Below are 21,311 nucleotides of genomic sequence, written 5' to 3' on the forward strand. Positions count from 1 at the left end.
TGTGGAAAGTTTAACAGCGAGAAGCTGAGTGAAAGTTATAATTTATCTTAAATGATCTACTTTAAGTTGGGCCTCTAAAATATACACTCACTTTGTTACATACAACCATTCAACTGAAGATGAATGCAAGTATGTATGAGTCAACACACAGCAGCACATTTAGGCTTGACATAGTTAAAACAACCTTAACAAAACTGAAAGCAGATGGGCTACAGCAGCAGCAGATCACACTAGGTATCACTCCAGTCAGCTAAAAATAGGAAACTGAGGCTGTAATTCAAGTCTGGATTTCTGATTTCCATGTGGATGGCAGTCAGAATTTGGGCTTTAACAATATGAAAGCATGGATCCCTCATATTTTGTATTAAAGGTTCAGGCTGCTGGTGGTGTAATGGCATGGGATAAATTTTCTCTGCACACTTTGGACGCCTTAGTACAAGGCAAGCACCATTTAAATACCACAGCCTACCTAAGCATTGTTGACTATACAACCAAATTATGAGAACAGTGCACACAGATACCGAAGGCTGCTTTTAGCAGGTAACGCACCCTTGACACAAAGCTCCTGTCACCTCAGACTGTTTTTTAAAAATTACAATCAGTTCACTCATTTGGCCTCCAGTTACCAACAGAGCACCTCTGGATTGTGGAGGAACAGGAGATTCACATCATTGATGTGCAGCTGACAAATCTGTGTCAAAAATCTCTGAGCACCTTGTTGAGTATTTGCCACAAAGAATGAAAGCAGCTCTGAGTGCAAAAAGGAGTCCAAACCAATGCTATCAAGGCTTTTCGAGTGTAAACAGGATGTGCAAAAGAAATTTTTTACAAAATTAAAATCTCAACTTCCCTTTCTAGCAATATATTTACATATGGCCGCACGGAGGAAAGAAAATACATGAAGGCTATGAGAACGCTGCACTTGTCTTCTTGTTTTCTGCATGTTTCACTTTCAATACCAAAAATTGTCTATTTACTTTTAATCTTTTTTTTACTTTTAAACTAAAATGAGAAAGACCATGTTCATGCCAAAATGGGAAAAAAATCTAAATAACACACACTTCATAAGACTTAAATCAAAACTTTATTTTCAGACACAAACTGTAGTTTGAATTATCATTAGACGTTACTTGGCACTAGTCTGGTGTTTAATACAGCACATTCTGTAATTGGTTTTACCACATTATTCGTTTTTGTTGTCATACAAAATTTTAAAAAAGTCAGTACAAAAAAAAAGTGGTGCCGCAATTGATACATGGCAGCTTCTCAGTTAAAAAACAAACAAAAAACACCCCAAACATACACACACAGACTTTATAACCTATAACCACAATTTGAAAGAGAAAGTTACATTAATAAAATCCTAGAAGTATACATTCTTCTTATGATCCTCCCCTCCCAGTAAAACCAGACAGTTTAAGGCCCCTTTGGTCACAAAGTGAAAAATGATTGGATCATAGATCTCTTTCCTAACCAACAGCAACCCTTTGAGTCATGGTGTCATATTAGCATTTCATAGTGTTCAAGCACAGTGTCTCCACTGTGATTCACATGCTAAAGATAAGTAGACCCTTTATGGAAATAGAGTAAAGAAGACCCTGTGTCTGCTGTTCTCACAGTACCAATAACGACAAACTCACCATAAATATGAATCCCCAAACTAACCATCAGGTTTTTACAAGGCACTGAAATAAAAAAAATCCCCTGAGTATGATGCTGTATGCTACATCACCTTTCTCCTTATGTTACAGTAGTGTTTCAAGATGGACATTTAACAATTTCTGCTTTTTTCCCCACTGTATTCTCAGCTTTTCCAGCAGGAAGACACAAAAGTCAGTGTGTCTAATGTAAACACACTACAACCACAACACAGTCGATGTGACCCACTCATCCTGACATGTAGGACTAGCGGACAATATGTGTTACCTGTGCTTTAGTCTAGTGGTATTTACACTTAAGTAAGAAAGATGTGTTGCAAGTTGTGTGAATATACATGTGTATTAGTCTCCCTCCTGTCTGTAGTGAATGACATAGTAGTCGTGGACGTACATGAGGACAGCAAACGGCTGACCGATAATGATGGAAATCCAAACTGCAGCGTTGCCGTAGTTACCACGCAGGAAACAGCCAACGAACCAGGCTAACGGAAGCTGGTGAGCGAATAAAACATCATTAAAAAAAGCCCACAAGGAGTAATCATGACATATCACTAATGACAGCCCTAATTAACCTAACTTTAATTTATTTAACTTCTTATTTCTTTTTGTTTGTAAATATTAAACCCAGAGAGACAGCCCATGATAGCTGATTATCATTGGTACATCAAACATCCCCCGCTATATTAATAAGGTTATTTATTAAGTTAATTATTTCGGGGTCAAACACTGACAACACCGCAAGATGTCCATCAACAGTTCAAAGAAATATCATAAAAACGTCTGTATTTTGACCCTCTGTATGACTTAGTTATATACAATGATGACATCTGGTCTCCATATAGCTTTGTTTTTCTTTTAGCATTTTTAAACACTGAGCAGGAATTCGCACCCATGTTACATTAAAAATTTCAGTACACGGCAGTTAGTGTCAACTGTAGCCGTATATTTATCGTCTTACCTGTGCCATCATGCCCATAAAAGCCCATAACCTGAACATCCTGAGGGGAACACTCACTAAGTACTGGCAGATAGGGAAACACACAGGGAAAGAAATCAGATCAGAATCATCAATATTCAGCTATAATTTCTAGAAATATGCTTGACAACTTGCACCACACTGATAAAGAGGTACAACACTGTGTACATTGTATTTTGTCCAGGTCAACGTGCGGCCATGTAAGAAAGAATGTTTTTCACAGCACTGTATGCAATCCTGTGAAAAACAAAACACACCCGATGATTCATAACTTGAAGCAGATAATTTCTGCATGACTTTATCAGTCATGGAGGCATTTTGAGCCACACTTATTTACAACATCGTTTCAGTTCATTGAGGTCTGGACTTTGACACCTTCATTCATTTCTTTTTCAGCCATTCTGTTGTAGATTTGCTGCTGTGCTTGGGACCATTGTCCTGTTGCATGACCCAGACACTGGTCACGGTCAGGTCACTGAATGCAAGCGCTCATGTCCTGTGGCTGCAAAACAAGCCCAAATCATCACCCCTTCACCACTGTGCTTTACATTTAGTATGAAGAGTTTGTGCTGATATGCTGTGTTCTTGTTCTGGTCACTTTGGTCTCATCTGTCTAAACAACATTGTTCCAAAAGTTTTGTGGTCTGAACCACAAAACTTCTGTAATGTCCTGAACATCAGTAAATACTCCGGATGAGCGAAGAGGAAACATTTCTGCTTTCATAGAGGTGCTAACACTTCTTTACTAGTTAACCAATCAGTGCATTTGATTAGCAGCACCTGGTTGCTACTGTTTTCCCTTTTTGAATGACAGTGAAAGCTCAGCAGAAAAAGCAGTTCTGGTCTCTATTCTTACCTCATGGAAAAAGGCTGACAAGAAGAAGACAGCTGATTGGCTGAACATTTTGCTGAATCCTCTCCTCAGAAGCGGCTTGTAAAAGTGGCTGCAAGACACAGAAGAACAGATATAAAAATGTGTGAATACCTACATTCAAATCAGAGAGATTATTCTGAGAACAAATTATATTTTTTCAGTAAACTAGAATTTGTTTACCGTGTGTACTACAGTAGACCTGCTGTAATTCTGTCTCTCTAAGAGAAAATACACTTTAGAAAGCACCGCGTTCACTTCATCTTGTTTAATAGAAATGTATTTGCTCCTGTTGCTGTATTTACCACCGCTGCTTATTCAATCACAGCCAGATGAATCCACTTCCTAAATACATCAGTGTGCCTTGTTAAGCGCATCCCGCTGCATCAAATTCACCGCCGTCTCCTGTGCCGACTCCTATAATTTAATTCCTCCCTTCTAATGTCCTACTGTGTGAATAATTCACTTTACCGTAGACACCACTTGTGCACTGGGATGTTCCAGTTCTGCCAGAAATATGTCACCGACTCCGAATTCCTATAAAAAAAATAAAATAATAAAAAGCCATCAAACAGTGTGCTGGATTACAGCCTCTAAATAATGAATTTAAAGCAGCTTGATTAATATTGATAGACATAAGGAAATCTGTTTTCATGAGAAAGGAGGAAATAAAAGCAATTATTCCACAGTCCACTGACTGACACCTATTTACAAATATTAGAAATACACAAACTGATTCATAAGTTTACTGCTTTGATTATACAAATGGCATTGATATAAACCAAATACATTCATGAGAATGCACATAAATCCGCTCTCTTATGCACACATGCAGTTATTAGCGCATGGAGCTACTCTGAAAAAGTGTTTGAGCACAGTCCACCACACCTCATAAAAATCACAAACAACACAGACAAAAACTTACCACCAGTCTTTGTAAAACTGTCTGTCACCAAAGCGCAGCAGCTCAGCTGTGAAGTTCAAAGATGAGTGGAAGAACCAATAGAAAAACATCAGCCAAAGCAAGTGATTAGGAACCTGGAAAGACAAGTTCAAGTCTCGTGAACAAGAACAACACATGACCCTCACCCAACATGCTGCTGCATGCTCAGTATACGCAGTAACTGTTTACAGCTTAAATATAAATTGGCATATGCGTGCACACTACATGCATGTATTTGCTTTAATGATGACTGAGAAGTTGCACTACAGTTGTAGCATGATCTCTGGTTATAAATAAACTGTAGCTTTACACTGCAAGTCCAAAACACTGACAAGTACAAGAACTGGAAATTAACAGTTCTGATCTCTTGCTTCACATTTTTATCAAAACTGGAGCTCTGTTTTGATGTCACGGTGCTTAATGTTATAGTGTTTACTCACAGCCAGTCGCAGGAGTCTCTCAGTCATCCTGGACAGATCCATGTCCTACAGGAGAGAAAACATGAGGCGTGAATTGACAAACACACAGTAAAGGTCGTTACACACCAAGCACAATCCTAAAAAGTGAGAAGAAATTCATGCATTTTTAAATCCGAACTTGTTGCATAACTTCAATTTCATGCAATTATCACGAGAATGCAGCAGCAAGGAGAATTTCCTCCACTGAGCCGACTGATCTGGAACGTTGTCTGAGGTAAAAATAATAATATATTATAGTTTACTATTTACATGTTTTTGTAAATTCAACACTTGTGGGAGCTTTGAGCCAAGAGCGCACTTGTTGCCAAATGCAGTGGTCTGATTGGTCAGATCTGAGCGGAAAATTGAGCTTGGTTGCAAATAAGGTTGAAAATTTGCAAAATTATGCAGCTGGTGTGAACGTTACAAAATTTATTTTTAAGGCACAAAATACTTGAAGAACAGATTTTACACATCTGGTTTAAAACCACTTCACACTTGTAGCGTCTGTCTCATTTTGCCTGACTTACCTCTAGTGGTTTCATTGAGCTCTGAATGATGGGAATCATCCACTGACAGAAAGAGAAAAAAATACTCAAGCTACTTTAAGACATGAGCTGCAATGTACACATTTTAAACGGTGATGTTTAGGTTTATCCGACTGTACCTGCTGAGTGAGTCCAACTAACAGCTGGGTGAAAAAAAGCTGAGGAGAAAGGCACAAATTGATAGAGTGACATTATTTCAGTGATATAAATGGCCTTTTTTCAGTTCCACTCTTAAAGGATGCACCTGTTTGTGTGACATGTTGGGATTGTGCCCTGTGTTGTTGATCAAACTTGTACATACACTGCATCGTGTCCGTAACCCAATATTTCTGCAGAAAAATGCCACCTTTATACTGTGATCTAGCACTGAAGCACTTTTAGGTGATACTTCTAATCGTCTGAGTGTGTGTCTGTGCTTACTTTGAACACACAGCTACACTAAAGGTGTTTAATGGGTGATGCTGACATGAGATATTTCCTCACCATCTCAAAGAGTCTCCTTAGCAGAAAGCTCATGCGAATGTTTGGAGAGCGGGGGAAGTTGAGCTCATAGCACAGAGTTGGCGCAAAGATGAAGTAGTACATGTCTAAAGAGGTGGAGAGAAAGTCAGTGTGTTAACCAGAACATGTGACACAGTAAAACAGAAACAGTGGTGCATCACAGAAACACGATCAACTCACATCCCAGCAAACAGTAATGATAATAAAAGCTCTGAGTACCTCGGAGGGTGAGGTTGCCAGGATAGCACACTTTGCGTTCACCTTCATAGAAATGCTGTTCTGACGGGCCTGAACCAGACATAAATAAAATTTACACACAGCAATGTCACCATTCATGTAAGTTTCATCAGAAAGCTGTGATGTCAACAATCTGCCAGTAGATGTCACCATACAAGCACGAGCAATATACCGAAACCTCTTTCTGGGTAGAAACTAAATCACATTAAAAGCCATTTCGAGTATAAAAACAAAATGATAATGTATATTGCTTACTTTCTCATGATGTCAGTGAGTGTAAAATATAAATCTAAATAAGCATGCGTATGTGTGACTTACAAGACAGTGACCTGGACAGTTTCTTTGCCTTCATAGTGCTCAGCTCTCTGCACCACAAGTTGACATCCTTATAGGAGTACAGTTTAAGTAAGATAATGGTGTAAGTACCAAGTACGAATAAACCACCAACTGTCATGGGGAGAGGGAGAAAAAGAGGTAAGGATTAGCACTGTGGATAAACTAATGCAGAAACATGTAATTAGCTCATATGTGATCTAAGAAGACAATGAGGAGGAAGATATGAGGGGATGCTAACAGACAGGAAAAAATAGCGAAGAATGGATGAGGACATAAAAACTAAGAGAACAAAGCGAGGAAAAAAAATTATGGGATATAAGTTAGAAGCAGAGCCAGGGACAGGATGGAAAACAGAGCAGAGAGGTAGGAGAGTGAAAAAGGAAAGGAGACAGACAATGAGAGGCTGTCATTTGATCTGGAACAAACAGCAAAACAAGCTCAGCTGAATAAATCATCTCAACACAAAGTATAAAAGCAGTCTAACTATGCCAAGGACATTATTACATAGTCACCATGTTGTTGTTGTTTTTATGAGAGAATGTGCACTCAGAAACCCGTGCCAAAGTTTGTGCTAATTGGCCAATGAGGAAAAGCTGATTTGAAAGGAGATCAATAAACATATTTAGTAAATTGCAAGCGCACGCTTACACCAGCTTGCCTACCAGGGCTTTATCAATAGTCACCATATGCTTGATAGAAAGGGATCAAGCCGGACAGAGAACAAACACGCACACGTATATGTGCACAAACACTCAGAAACGCACAAACAAAAACTGCCTGTTGTGCCAGCAGGGTGAGGAGGAGGTCAGCACACCTGGCAGCAAACCATACCAGATCTTATCCATTAACCATCTGTCTCTCTGGCTCAGTGTGGCTCCTAAACTGCTAGATTTTCTTCAAGACAGTGACTCAAGAGATAGGAATCGTAAAAAAAATAAAAAATAAGCACACAGAGGCGAGCCTGAGTGGGGAAAAACATGCCAAAACCAGCCCCCTCTCAGATGTGGTGTCGCCTAACGCTGTACTACACTATGCAAAGAAAGCTTTGACAGCTTTATGCACGCAGTTTCTGAGTCGTCGTTTGATAAGCTGAGTAAGAGCGTGCTTTAGAATATTAGAGGGTGGTTTACACCTGCTTATAAAAATACACAATGTATGTGGCACTGCACTTTACACCATCTATGTGGACGTCTGAATATCTGTGTGATTTTTATTTTTCAGTTTTTCAAATTCGCACTGTTATCAGAAACACTGCTGTAAGGACACTCAAACCCAGGTGCACACACTTAAAGCCATGATGCATTAAAGGACCAATCTAAAGCTTTGGAAATAATGAAATGATGTCAGCAGATAACAGTAAAGTTTAGTAGTATGTTACCAAATTTGATTGAATATCTATAAATGTGTTCTTTTTCTCCGTCTGTCACACAGACACACAAAATTAGCTGTGTTTTGTAACAGGACGTTGCATTTACATGATAATTGACAATGTGACTATGAAATCATCCCTAATATATGCCCCCAAAACCTGATATCAGTACGCACACATATTTCTATATACACACACCTGCCCTCTGTCAATTGTCCTTCCTGTGCGAACAGCAGTGCAGAGAAAACAGACAGACAGATGGACCGACTCCTTTACTTCTACACCTCCCAGTGAGAGAACAGATGAGATGAGGGAGGAGAAGAGGAGAGAAAAAATAACCCAAAAGGGGAAACAATGACTTTCTGGGATAAAATAAACCAGCCTTACATAGGAAACTCCCAACATGGATGTCCTTTGATTGATTTAAAGTCAGAGGTGTGCTTACTAAAGCTTGAAGAGTAAAGGACTGGTGCTGTGCCAAAACAACTGAACTAAATACATTTATCAAGTCCATGACATAAAACACTCCTACCGTGGAACATTTGTGGATTAAGTGACAAATGTGACCTTGTCGGTGAAATATTTGTCAATTGTCAAGTTCGTTACGTGTTCCAGCTAAAACTCTACACCCTGGTACAGGCTAAGATTTTACCGTAGTATAAGCCAGTCAGTCGGCGGAAAGAGTGAAATTTGGATAACCACCACCATCAAGAAATTTGCGATGACACAGCAAATTATTGTCATCAAGCAATAACATTTCAGTAGATGCAATAATCTATTGTTTTTATACAGAGTAATGCACATTAATGTGATTGTTTCATGGTTAAAAAAAAAAAAAAAAAAAAGGTGCTTAAAGAGTATTTCTCATTAAATTTATGAGGACTTCTGTGTACTTGTCTTTCCTGTAAAAATACAGCGTGCTGTATTCCCAGTTCATCATGGGTCAATCATGTTGCGTGTATGATGAAGACAGAAGGTAGTGAACCTTGAATAACCCTGCACAGCAAGCCACACCCCTTTCCATTCCTTTCCTATCCTTTCTTCTCCTTTCCTCCCCTCTCCTCTCCTCAGAGCCAGCTGGAAACAATCCAGTCATGACCAACTGGTCCATTACCACTAACCGACTCCAATTATGACTCTGTATCAGAGATGCCTTTTACTGCACTGCCGAACTGGCTGCGTGTTTCTGTGAAGGGCAAGGAAGTGGATGTTCTCTTAATCTTTATTACCTTTAAATTATTTTCTACATTGTAAACTACGAGTGAACGGATAATGTTTTGGCTGCATAAGAGATGAGACTATTTTAGTAAATTATTTGTCGCAGTAATGTACAGTTGTTAGGAACAAGATTGCAGGGAGGACAGTTGAATAATAGGGAAACACATTTTACCTGAGGTCATGGAGGGAACCAATAGGACCACTGCTGCAGGGAACGTTAGCAGAACGGCCATGTTAATGAAATGGACCAGAAATCCCACAAGTTCACTGAATGAACCCTGTGTCCAAAAAACAAACAAACATAGGAACAGCAGGAGTTTTTTATCTTAACAGTGTATCCATTTCTACAAAACTGCCTCCGTTTTGGTCGCATGCTTTTAGCCTTGGGTATTTACTGGTGACCTAATTCTAAAACACTGCCAATTATTACAGAAACTAAATGTTTTAACCATTTTTTACTTCTCACCCCACCACAGATCGCATTTTAAGTTATTCTGGCCTAGTTAAGTTAAAAAACAACAAAAAACTGTTCCAATTCGTGCCAAACAGGCAGAGCATAACTGAATGTGCCCCAAATGTAGATGGTGAAACTAATTTCTCATTTTACCATTTCACATTTGCAGATGCAACTGGGGAGGGTCAGCTCCACAGTCAGCTTTAGAGAACAGTTTTAGGAAAATAATCCCACCCGAGACTTGGGAAAGTGCTCTGAATTCAGCAGTCTGGTTAAAATTCACACTGCTCTCACGTTTTAGTGCAAGCAGGGTTTCTCTCCTCACCTTCGACAGCTGCCTTTCGGTATAGAGAGCCACCAGAATGAACACATTGGACACTGTCGGACAAAATGAACCATGTCAGTGCTGATGCTCAGTGATCATTTTTTCAGCCTGTATTTACACTAGGGAGCTCATGAACTGAAGACATTTTGGCTCCGAAAACACTGGTATTCAGCAGAACTCCATCATTTTAGTCAGTGACTTCCACGTTTTAAAAGCAGTGCTGAGAAAATATACCAATTTCATGTTTTGACTGAAAATTTCCTGAAGCCTGAGCAACATGGTGTCTCTCACACACAGACACACACAGACTTTCACATGATTAAATAGCAACACCTGATGAAAGAAATGAAGCGGCAATAATAGAGCATATGTGTTTCACAGCACATACCAACTGCTAGACAGCTGAGTGACTAGACCAGTCGATGTGTGTGTAAAAGCTCTCTCTCACACACACACACACACAAAGAATCACATCATTTTTTTATTCTTTATCTTTTGGTTTCCTGCACAGTATATCCATCTCCATATTCAGTGTCTGCTGCTCTTTTGACAACTTGTATGATGTGGAGGTTATCAAATAAATGAGTGTACTTTAAACTGTTTACTTGAATATGTAAGATCAAAAAGGCCATGGAGCAAATGACTGTGACAGAAAAATCCCAAGTGAATCAATCAAGTAACATAATCAAGAAGATTCTTTAGTGAAGCTTTAGAAAATAAAATAAAACAGACGATATTCTACAGTATGATTTCATATCAACACTTCAGAAAGACAGGTATAATTTTGGGATGTATGGTACTGTGCAAAAGTCTTGAGCAACTCCTCATTTCTTTTTTTACTTTGCTTCCAAGGAACTAGACTTCTTGTAATTTTTAAAGTGGTGTTGAGCAATAGTTCTCAAGGCTTTCTGAGAGTCTTTGAAAGTTTTTCTTTGGATACTGTCTGCTTTTTCACTCCTTTTCAGTCCATCAGAGGAAGGTCATTCTTTTTTTGTTTATACCGTAAAAAAGCACCTAACTCAAGGGCTAAACCAGTGTTGTTTCAACATAGAAAAATTAGAAAAATTATATCTTTGGGCCTTTTATTACTTGCAGCCTCTCACAAAAATCACACCATTTGTTCCAATTTTATTAGGTGAAACTATGCAAAATTACAAGGATAACATGGTTTAACAGGAATAACATGATATTTTTGCAGCAACGAGGTGATTCCCAAAGAGCTACCAACCAAAACCTTGGATGATATACAGTGTTTCATATCACTTACATCAGATGAAAATCTACTTCTGTCTCTGCATCTACCTGTATCAATATCTGTTTCAGTATCTAAAAGTTATGTTAAGAAATGGGGAAAAAAAAAACATCCAGCAAAGACTTGACAGAGGACCTGCGAGGTACACCTGGGCCTTCAGATAATCCATCTGTTTGTTGAAGCCTCAGAAATGGTTTCAGTGGTTTCCAGGGTGACCATCAAGAAGACATTTTTAGGGAGGGAAACGGGGAGAAATGGCTGAGGTATGACAAATTACACAAGAACTGGACTGAAAATCTGTGACAATGGGGTTTATGGAGCGATGAGTCCAAATGTAAATTTTCTGGTTCAAATTGTTGTCAGTATGTACAGATCAGGACCAAGGTACATCATTGACTGTCTATAGCAGGGGTAGGCAACTCCAGGCCTCGAGTGCCGGTGTCCTGCAGGTTTTAGATCGCACCCTGGGTTAACACACCTGAATCAAATGATTAGTTCATTACCAGGCCTCTGGAGAACTTCAAGAAATGCTGAGGAGTCATTTAGCCCTTTAAATCAGCTGTGATGGATCATGGACACATCTAAAACGTCCAGGACACCGGCACTCGAGGCCTGGAGTTGCCTACCCCTGGTCTATAGTCATAATACAGAGGAGGCTCTGTCATGGTTTGGGGCTGCATTTCAGCCAGTGGTGGAGACAATGATCCAAAACACAAAATGAAACAATATCAATCATAGACTGGCCTCCTCAGAGCTCAGACCTCAACATTACTGAAGCAGTGTGGGATCATCTTGACAGAAAACTGAATAAAGGGCAGCCAACATCCACAGACGAGCTCTGAATGGACTTCAACAAATCTGGAGAACTATTCCTGAAGACTACTTAAAGAAATGACAAGAAATCTTGTCTAAGAGAGTTCAGGCAGCGATGAAGATCACGTTGGTCATGCTAAAATATTGACTTTCAAGCTTGTTAGAATTGTATAAACTCTGTTTTTGGGGGGGTTCGTCATGTGATCATCAACAGTGTCACCCTTGATAACTGCCATTACGAATCAATTTCTTTCGTCATTCAGTCACATGGTTGTTTTCGAGTTCGTGGTATACACGGCACATCAAAGACAGGAAGGAGGAAATGTGCTGCAGGCACAGCAGAGTCTATACAGTAAGATTACTGTGCACAAACGAAAGCAATTAATCAGCCTGTAGGCATCACTTCATCAGACCTCACAATACACTCCCATTATACTCATCTTTAAATGCACCTATAGAAAGGAAAAAGAAAAGTATGGAGTCAGGAAACCTGTCTTCTAACTAGGCTGCGTTTAACATGAGGACAACTCACGCTTTCAGCAAATATGCGAAGGAGAATGTCGCAAAGGATAACACAGCAAATTTTACAAAGTACTGTGAGTGTATCAAGATCATTGGTGCTAAATTATAAAAAAGTTAAACAATTTAATACATTTATATAAGGATCTTTATTGCTAGGACAGTTTTCTTTGACAATTTTATTATTGCCATCATTATCGTTGTATAATAATAAGAACAATTCACAGAATAAGAGACTTTTAAATGCAAAGAAGAGAAACCAAACAAAAGAACATCTGAGAAGAGCCCAAATCTTATTCCCTACTGCTTTTTCTTTTGCAAAGCATCTGTTGAGCCTCTTTGCCAAATACCAACTATTGTATTGTGCCCAAACTGCATGAAACTGGAACAAACAACTCAATTTAGCACCTGTTAGACACACAAACCTTTTATCTGGTGCCTTCAGGTATATATTGTAGAAGCAATGCACTTACTACAGCAAAGTAAAATAACATTTATCACTCACAATAGAGTTTTCTTAATGTCTAACTTTCTTTCCAAAGTTTGCCCATTTTGCTGGTAGGCTTCATGAAGTGCAGACTGTGTTTGTGTGTGTGGGAGTGTGCGTAAGTTACTGCAGTGACTCTCTGAATGCCCTCGGGGGATAGGCTGCTTTACAGTCCATGCCACTGTAAACAGACTCCCATCCTCACCTGCCTCTTACCTATTGTCTGTGCAGTCATTTGCCTTAACTCCATCCATTTCTCTCCTCCTCCCTCCCTTTCCCTTCTCTGGTCCCGAGTTGATGCAGCACTTTACTCCACCACTCTCCTGCTCTTTCTACCCCGTCTCTCTCTGCCTGTTCTTTTCCTGTTTTCCAACCATCTATACAAATTTACTTACTTAACTTGGCTTCCATTAAATCCTTCCTCCTTACTTCTCTTCTTCATCCCTCTCTCTTACTCCCTCCTCCTCTCTGCAGGAGAACACCAGTATGCAGTATATAGGGCAGGTGAGTGTCCCTCTAGAGACACTGAAAGCTGCACCACTGCAGACCTTCACTGCAATATACTATAAAAGTAAGTACTCGGAAAACAAAAAAACTGCATGTGTTCGTCTTATAGCAGCGTAGGCCTTAAAGGAAGTGGATCTATAATCAGTTTTAAATGTTTTTTCCACCTAGTTTTCTGAAACGTTCTTGCTAGGTTGGTCCGCAAATCGCAACGAATTACTGAAACATAAAAGAAAATACAGTACATAAGGCAAAAACAGAGTCTGTATAATTCTAACAAGCTTGAAAGTCAATATTTTGTTTATTCTTTATCATTTTTATTCCTCTCTTAAACAAGAATCCTTTTAATTTCTTTAAGCAGTCATTCAGGAATAGTTCTCCAGGCTTCTTGAGGACATTCAAAGCTCTTGAACGTTAGCTGCCTTTTGTTTTAAAATTGTTCCGTTGTGTGTTTTACTGCTCTGGCAGTGTGTTTGGAATCATTCTCATGGTGAAAAAAATGAAGCTGCTGCCAATCAGACACTTTCACGATGGTACTGCATGGTGGATGATAATCTGGTGGTACGGTACTCTTCTGTATACAGAAATCCATCAAGATCCCCAACACCACTGACTGAATTCAGCCCCAAACAATCACAGAGCCTCTACTGTGTTTTACAGATGGCTGCAGACACTCGCTGTTGTACCTCTCTCCTTACCTTCTCCACACATAGTGATAATAATTTAAGCCAATCCATTAGTTCGCTGCCACTGATTTTCTATCCAGTTCTTGTGCAATGTGGCGTGCCACAGCCTTGTCTCCCAGTTTCTCCTCCTTATGACTGACTTCTTGGCAGACACCCTTCCCGTGAGACCTTTTCTAATAAGCAGTAGATCAATAAACTTAAGGTCCAGATGGATCTATCAGTTTCTGTTTTTGTCCTATAGCTTAAGGGCAAGACTTTCAAACATTGTTCATTTACTGTAGGTAACTTTTTTTTGCATGACCTGACATTTACACTTACATATCACACTTTTGTCCCCCACTTGTTTTGGTGATAGGATGTTAGTAAGTTTCTAAGGATTTTATTTTAAAACTGGTTCTTTGCTAAATTAAAACTTTCCCCAGAACATGTTCAGGTACAATGAGTGGACTGAAAATGAGTGAAAAAAAGTCACCAACTTTCATACAACCTGGAATACTACTGCTTAAGATCACTTAAAATTGGTCATCCTGGTCTTGGTTATACAAGCTTTTCGTGCACGTTTTGTAGCTAAGATTTTTATGTTTTTTTAAACCCAGAAATAATATAATCAGTGTAAAATAATATTGAATCATTTCCATTATTTTGAAGTGCTACACAGAAAATATACCTACCAATCACTAGGCAAGCTGCTGGCCAGCTGTAGGGATCATTCAGAAACAAGGAAACCACCTGAACAGGATCGACCAAAACACCGTACCTAAAAAAACAAAACAAAGAACAATGGCCAAAAGAAAAGCCAGGATCCAAATTAAGACAGGTGTGTTTTTACAGATCTGAGCTTCAATGTAAGTAACGTTGCGTCAGTTGTAATATTTTACAACTGACGCAGCGCTGGCTCAGTTTTCTGCTTCATATATAATATTTTCCACAGCGGTTATTTTAACTTCTGAGAGGAAAAACCCCCCACAAGTGTAACAAATGACATTATGACGAGATGAGTTACATGAACCTCGTGTCACGTTTAAAACACCACCCTCATTAATGTTAAGAATGGCACATTGGGTAAAAGTAGTCCATGAAGCCTTTTGAAATAATAGCTAATAAAACATTCTCACCGTAAGAGGTTTTCTAAGAAGAGGCGAGCGTTGCTCAGTACCTGTAACAAAAAGAAACAGACAATGATAAATATTGCACAACAATCCTGCTTACACTTTTCTCCACATGTACATTTATTTCATGGTTCTCATTTTAAAGCCTTCAGCTTTAATTGAATTGCCTCATCGTTCTGTATCACTCTCTCCTCCATGGTCATCTCCTTCTCTTGCTCCCCTCTTTTGCACTCCTTGCTGTATCCTGTCCGTTTGCTCTCCTCAGCTAAATGGATTGTAATATCTTATTACCAAACACAAAATCTCTGGGTCTGTCAGAATGAAGGAAAAACCTCCTATAATGAACACAATGATTTGTTGGATTAGCGGGGTTCACCACCTGAATCTCCTCGTTTCCTGCTATAATTGGCCCATTCTCCCAAGCACGGGCGAGAGAGAACTGCAAAATGTGCTAAGCTTGACACTAACAGGTCAGTTATTTTACGGTGGATGTACACTATTCGACATCTCCAGAAAATACACATTAGCTAGTTAGCTCATCTGTTCACACTTCATCACAATGCAGTTAGCGTTGCAACGCAAAATAACAAATGTGACCTTCATCTTGTGAACAGTTTCAATGAAGAACTGTTTGAGGTTTTCACTAAAAATCTGACCAATACTCTTGGAGAAGTAGCCATTCTTGTGAATGGGGAATAGATGAAGAACAGATTCTTGACTATGGCTAGAGCTCATAGGGTTTTTTTTTTCTTGATGAGTGAAAAATTATCTACCTGAACTATTTAACTTGAACAAAATACTTTAGAGTCTTGTGTGTCTGTGTGTGTGTCTGTGGTAAAGCTGCTGAGCCCCGCCTGAGAGGAAACTCTGCACAAAGAGGAAATGAGTGGGCAGAAGCAGCACAACAGTAATGACAGCAAAACGTGACTCTGCATATTTTTTTCCTCTTCACTTGGATGAAATGCAGTGAAAACTCTGCATTTCATCAGGATGAACGTTGGCTGAAACGCTGGTGACATTTTTATACAATCACCATTAGTACAAACAAGGGTCAGCAGAAGTGTCGGAGGTCATGCCCATATATCAGAAGATAAGTTAATCAGGGTCTTAATCCGGACAATCGTTTTGTTTACTATTTAATGCAATATTGAATTATCTCAGTGTATTAGTCTATGACAGTGGATGGTCTGTATCACAAAAGTCCATTACTATCTATACTAATTGCTAAACTGATATTAAGTCATATGCAATAAAATAAGACTTATCTTACTGAAAAAAATCAATAACCAAAAAGTCTAATTACAGGAAGTGTGGTTAGACAGATTGTTCTACTAATAGCTTGGAGGTGTCCACCTGACAGGCCTGTACTGCGAAGCAGGATATCATTATATACAGGTCAGTTGGGGGCTAACACTGGGTTTTTGTATTATGAAGGTGGTTCCCATCTTACTGGGGTACATCACCGTGGTAACTTATGCTGCAACCCTAACACCATCGGGGCTGCAGCTGAAAGAAAGCTGATAACCAGTTTTCTTTTGACTGCTTATCCTGACTTCCATTTACTTCCATGTATATTGTAATCATAAAAATCATAATTTCATACAATACATCTGTCAAAAACACAAAAACTGACAATTACACCCACACTAAAAGCTGCTGGAATTAAAATTAAAGAAAAAACATGAGTGGGAAATAGAGATGGGAAAGACGCTTGGCTTTATGTCACTGGATACATGTTGGCCATGTTTGGAAATTCATTGAAAATCAACAAAAATATCATCTTATGTGCTCAAACAACAAAACAAGATTGTCAAATGCTTTTTTTAGGATTTTCGTGGGAACACACATGTTTCTTTTTGTCTGTGTCTTACCAGCATTACCACACACCAGTTGAGGACTCCTCTGTAGTTTTTATAACCACTGGCTGAACTCAGCAGGGACTCCTGTGTCTTGTGACAGTTACTGAAATAAATCAGATGGATACAGTAAATGAGTGAGACAATTAAAAATGAATGTATTTATGTTGCATTGATTTTCATTCGAACTCTAGCTGCAATAATAGGACAAAGTTAAATACACAGTGAGATGTGCTAGGAGCTCTGTGAAGGTTTTTATAGTCCTGCAACAAACATGTCCTGTGTAAAACTAAGTAAAACCCAATCAACAGCTTGTAGAACCACCTTTAGAAACAACAGCTTTAAGTAATCACGTCCTGTCTGTTTTTATTATTATCTCACATCACTGTGGGGAAATTTTGTCCCACTCTTCTTTACAGCACTGCTTCAATTGCTTGAGGTTTGTAGACATTCATATGTGCACAGATCTCTTTTACAGATGGCTGTAGACACTCACTGTTGTGCATCTCTCCTGACCTCCTCTGTACATACTGGTGATAATTTGAATTTCAAATTTGGATTCATCACTTAATTGGAACTGTTGCCACTGATTTTCAATGGAGTTCTTGTGTAGTTTGGCATTCCTCAGACTTTTATCCTCCCTGTTTCACTACATTAAAAACTGCCTTTTGACTACACCCTTCCATTTCTGATGAGGCTTCAGCAATCAGCAATATAAACGAATATGCGAAACTTTTGCAAACCAAACAGTGTTATATCGGCTGTTTGTGTTACATAACTGGTCTGAGAAGATTAAGTTAATTCACGCCTATTCATAGGGTTCCCCTTTACACAGCCTCCCACGAAACAACCCGCATTGTGCATTTTATTTATTAGAGACACATATACCCGATCTTAAAGTTCCTGGAACTCGGCCCAGCAGCACTAAAGTAGAGCGGGAGTGTAAGTATGAATGAATGAGTGACAACTGTGGAAAAAATAAACAGGCTCTGGTCCAGATCGCCCCCCCCACGACCCTGAACCAAGTCGTTACCGACAATGAATAACAAGGACACGTATCTAGCATTAAGAAACGCTAGATACAACATTAGCCGTTAGCTACGGGCAGCATGTTGTCATATCTTTCCTGAAGGAAAAACAAAAAACTCTTCCCACTTTCCTCAAACTGGGCAACACTTCAGTAAGTTTATCCAGCTCACCTTAACATGTCACTTATATCATTCCTGCGTTTCTTCTTATCGTTCTTCGTTTTATTCCGGCTTATTTCCAGTGAATGGTCATGTTTGTTATGTTCATTTTCAAAGCTAATGTCTGCGGCCACCAAGCTCTGACGATCCCCTTCAAACCTCCTGTTCATCGGCTGGAGAGTCGCAGCTCTCGCCACTGCGAGAGTCGCTCTTCTCCTGTGGGTTAATGCTTCGGCTGGCTTGTAGTCACCCATGATGACAGAGAGACAGCGATGGTATAGAAAAACCAAGTAATAACTCACAGAAGTCCACTCCAACCGTTCACTGCGGATAATAGCATGCTTGTAGCAACGGTGACACCCAGGCGTAGTAGTACAGAGAAGGGGAAGTAAAAGGGTTGCAAAACAATCCGCCCAAAGCTCAGATTTCAGTACAGTTCACACACACACAGAGATAGGAGTGTATTCATAACGCTGATGGTGAAAACACTGTAACTTGTTTGACTGTTGCACACTGTGTGGCAGGTGAGTCAGAGTCTACTCTGAGGGCTTAGGCGGTTCATGGAAGCGGCGTAATGAGCTATTATCCGGGTCCCAAACAGCATGTAAGCATGTTAGAGACAACACAGCGCAGAAATGCGGGGTTTGAGCAATAATAAAGACATGTGATGCATACTAAACGCCAGCAAGACGGAAGACCAGCAGAATAACAAGTTGACAAAATAGTCCATCAGTTCATTCCCATTCACCACTCTCGAGGCTTTATTATTAGAAGATGTTAATTAGAGGATCAGTGTAATTTTCTTGTAGTTCATGTTGGGCAATTAAAAGTTGAGTTCCAAAATAATTAAGTATCAGCTGAAGATGTAAATGAACTTTTATTGCAAGTTTAAGTGCCAAACAGGCGGCTGAGGTTGATTAATATCAAGCCAGGGGTGTCATGTTTTGATGGGCATTTGGATTAAGAGTAGACTAAGCAAGTGTCTAGAAATTCATTTTGAGAAGGGGATGGAGAGGTGGGATGATAGCATCCACATTATATATATATATATATATATATTAGTTATTTAGTCTTCTGTTTATTATGGTGATTTTTTGCTTTCTGCTAGCTATGTCTTGTTTGATCCCATTCTATCCCCATGTTGGTCTGTGCCCTCTTTTAAGTGTATTCAGTTTCTTGCCAGATGTTTCCACTTTGCCCTATTCCCTTTTGTTTAGACAACCGTTTGATTGTCTGTATTCCTTGTTGCGTTGTCCCCTCATACCCGTTGTGTATGTGGTAGCTCTGACCTGGCTCTGTGTTTATTTTTGTGTCTTTGTAAATTAGCAGTAATAAAAGTCAAATGCTTTCATGTCCTGTCTCCTGCATCCTGTACTATGAGTCCAAATGCTTCCTTCAGCACAGCGGTACATGCTAAGAGTTAGAATGTATGATGAACAGAAAAATGAGAATCAGCACTGGTTCTGGTAAATGGACTGGTTCTTATATGCGCTTTTCTACTCTACTTGAGCACTCACTTTATACAACATGCCTCATAAACCGATCCATATGAGTACTTTTTTCTACACCTGAGTGCTTTCTAACTAACATTTACACACATTCATACTCCAAAGTTGTGCCTGTATGGTGTCCATCTGTGTGATGAACTAAACTACTTCTGCCAAGGACAGACCCATGTGAAGGCTGAATGCTGAGTTTACCGCTAAAATCATCAACGTCAATGGGGAACTACAACAGTAAAATTAAACAATACTTCAGCGCAGTTGTTTCTGTGGTAAACTAGGATTGAGTAACTTCAAAGAAACACAGCTTGCAACATGTACAAGCTCAGCTGTGAAACCAGAGTGCACAAGACCCCTAATGCAACTTGTAAGAACCAGAGAAAGAGCGAGTGAAAATCAAAGGCATTAACTAATTTAATTGGACTGTGGAGAACAGTTCATTTAACCATGTCTGTGCCATATGGGTGAAAAAAGTGCTGTGATTGACTATAAAATGAAGAAGCACTGAATAAGTGCAACCATGCTTTCTTTTATTAAATACAGTGGCTAGATGATTCCTTTGGGTGTCCAAGGCCTATCCATAGGCATGCCATTGTTTCAAGCTGTAGTTGTTAAAGTGATGAATATCTCTTTTCAGTGATGTGGCACTGATGCCTAATCTAGAACCAGTTTCACGCATTCCCACTGGGAAAAAAATGCCAAAAGGCTGCAACTTGCCACCGACACCACAAAATAGCTGGGCCAGAAGTTGTAGCCACTTATATCAGGGTGCAAGTGATCAAGTGCTTCTGTCCACACTGATTTTTTTATGTCATGGAAACTGCACCAACTTTTCTTGTACCCTGTAAGTTACTGTACTCTTGGTGTAAAAGACTGTTTGAAAGCTTTTTTTTTTAATGAGAATGCCCTTTCTGTCTGTTCTAGTTCGGTGTGTTTATCCATACTAAGGTGAGAGCTGATCAGTGGCATTGATTCGGCTTTATCAGTCCTTAAGGTTGTCTTTTAGAGTAATGAGCCCGCCTGCAGTTGTCAGGATAAGAGACCTTGGGGAAAGATCAATAAGAAACTTATGACTAATTGTTTTAACTCTCAAACTCCTGGATGAATTTGTCATAGACCTTTTTTTTTTCCCTTGGAGTGACTGTAAAAATATCAAAAGCTGCCCTGTTTGTGGATTATAAGCACAAATCCCCATTGCTTCCACTGAGTGTCTTTCCTAATGACTTGTAATAATCTTCCACAGGGAATGCTCTTTCTAAGGGGACATCTCAACAGTCTTAGAAAGTCCACAGCCTTTTCTATCAGCCTGTCATATAAACCAGTAGAGGGAGTCCAAGGCTTTAATCCCGTCTCTGTACTGTGGTGAGTCAGAAGCTTATTTGAGGGTTCCAGTTTAAGGCTGAGATTTGTGAAAACGTACATGTTAAACTCAGCACTAAAATATCAATTTTATGCTGTGTTAGTGAGTCAAACAGTATTTGTTTATTCAAAATGCATGAATG

At 39.4% G+C, this 21,311-nt stretch overlaps 1 protein-coding gene across 2 annotated transcripts; it reads right to left on the bottom strand.

Moving 5' to 3' along the window:
• Positions 1 to 1,065: 1,065 nt before the first annotated feature.
• On the bottom strand, positions 1,066 to 18,997 carry LOC120732195 (diacylglycerol O-acyltransferase 1-like). 2 transcript variants are annotated; one of them, XM_040029618.1, is made up of 17 exons: positions 18,320 to 18,991; positions 17,136 to 17,226; positions 15,271 to 15,311; positions 14,827 to 14,912; positions 9,895 to 9,947; positions 9,288 to 9,393; positions 6,511 to 6,639; positions 6,175 to 6,243; positions 5,938 to 6,041; positions 5,574 to 5,612; positions 5,437 to 5,478; positions 4,889 to 4,933; positions 4,431 to 4,543; positions 3,977 to 4,042; positions 3,491 to 3,578; positions 2,617 to 2,679; positions 1,066 to 2,150 (listed from the first exon to the last, which is right to left on the bottom strand). In XM_040029618.1, exons 1-17 carry the CDS (start codon positions 18,559 to 18,561, stop codon positions 2,001 to 2,003), a joined length of 1,527 nt encoding a protein of 508 aa, XP_039885552.1. In that variant the 5' UTR covers positions 18,562 to 18,991; the 3' UTR covers positions 1,066 to 2,000. The 2 variants fall into 2 exon arrangements, 1 of the variants encoding a protein (XP_039885552.1); XR_005695547.1 differs by having other exon boundaries at positions 2,087 to 2,150; positions 2,617 to 3,136; positions 18,320 to 18,997.
• Between the last annotated feature and the right edge of the window lie 2,314 nt (positions 18,998 to 21,311).

Source organism: Simochromis diagramma, unplaced genomic scaffold (assembly GCF_900408965.1).
Source record: "Simochromis diagramma unplaced genomic scaffold, fSimDia1.1 OVJJ01000361.1, whole genome shotgun sequence".
Taxonomy (NCBI): Eukaryota; Metazoa; Chordata; class Actinopteri; order Cichliformes; family Cichlidae; genus Simochromis; species Simochromis diagramma.

What these genes read in the sequence shown, in the direction of transcription:
- LOC120732195 (XM_040029618.1), bottom strand. Translation starts at nt 18,561, where the DNA reads ATGGGTGACTACAAGCCAGCCGAAGCATTAACCCACAGGAGAAGAGCG. An exon ending in AGAGACTCCTGCGACTGGCT is followed by an intron (nt 4,544 to 4,888) that starts GTGAGTAAACAC and finishes TTGTCTTTCCAG; the next exon opens with GTTCCTAATCACTTGCTTTG. An exon ending in GTGCACAAGTGGTGTCTACG is followed by an intron (nt 3,579 to 3,976) that starts GTAAAGTGAATT and finishes TGTGTCTTGCAG; the next exon opens with CCACTTTTACAAGCCGCTTC.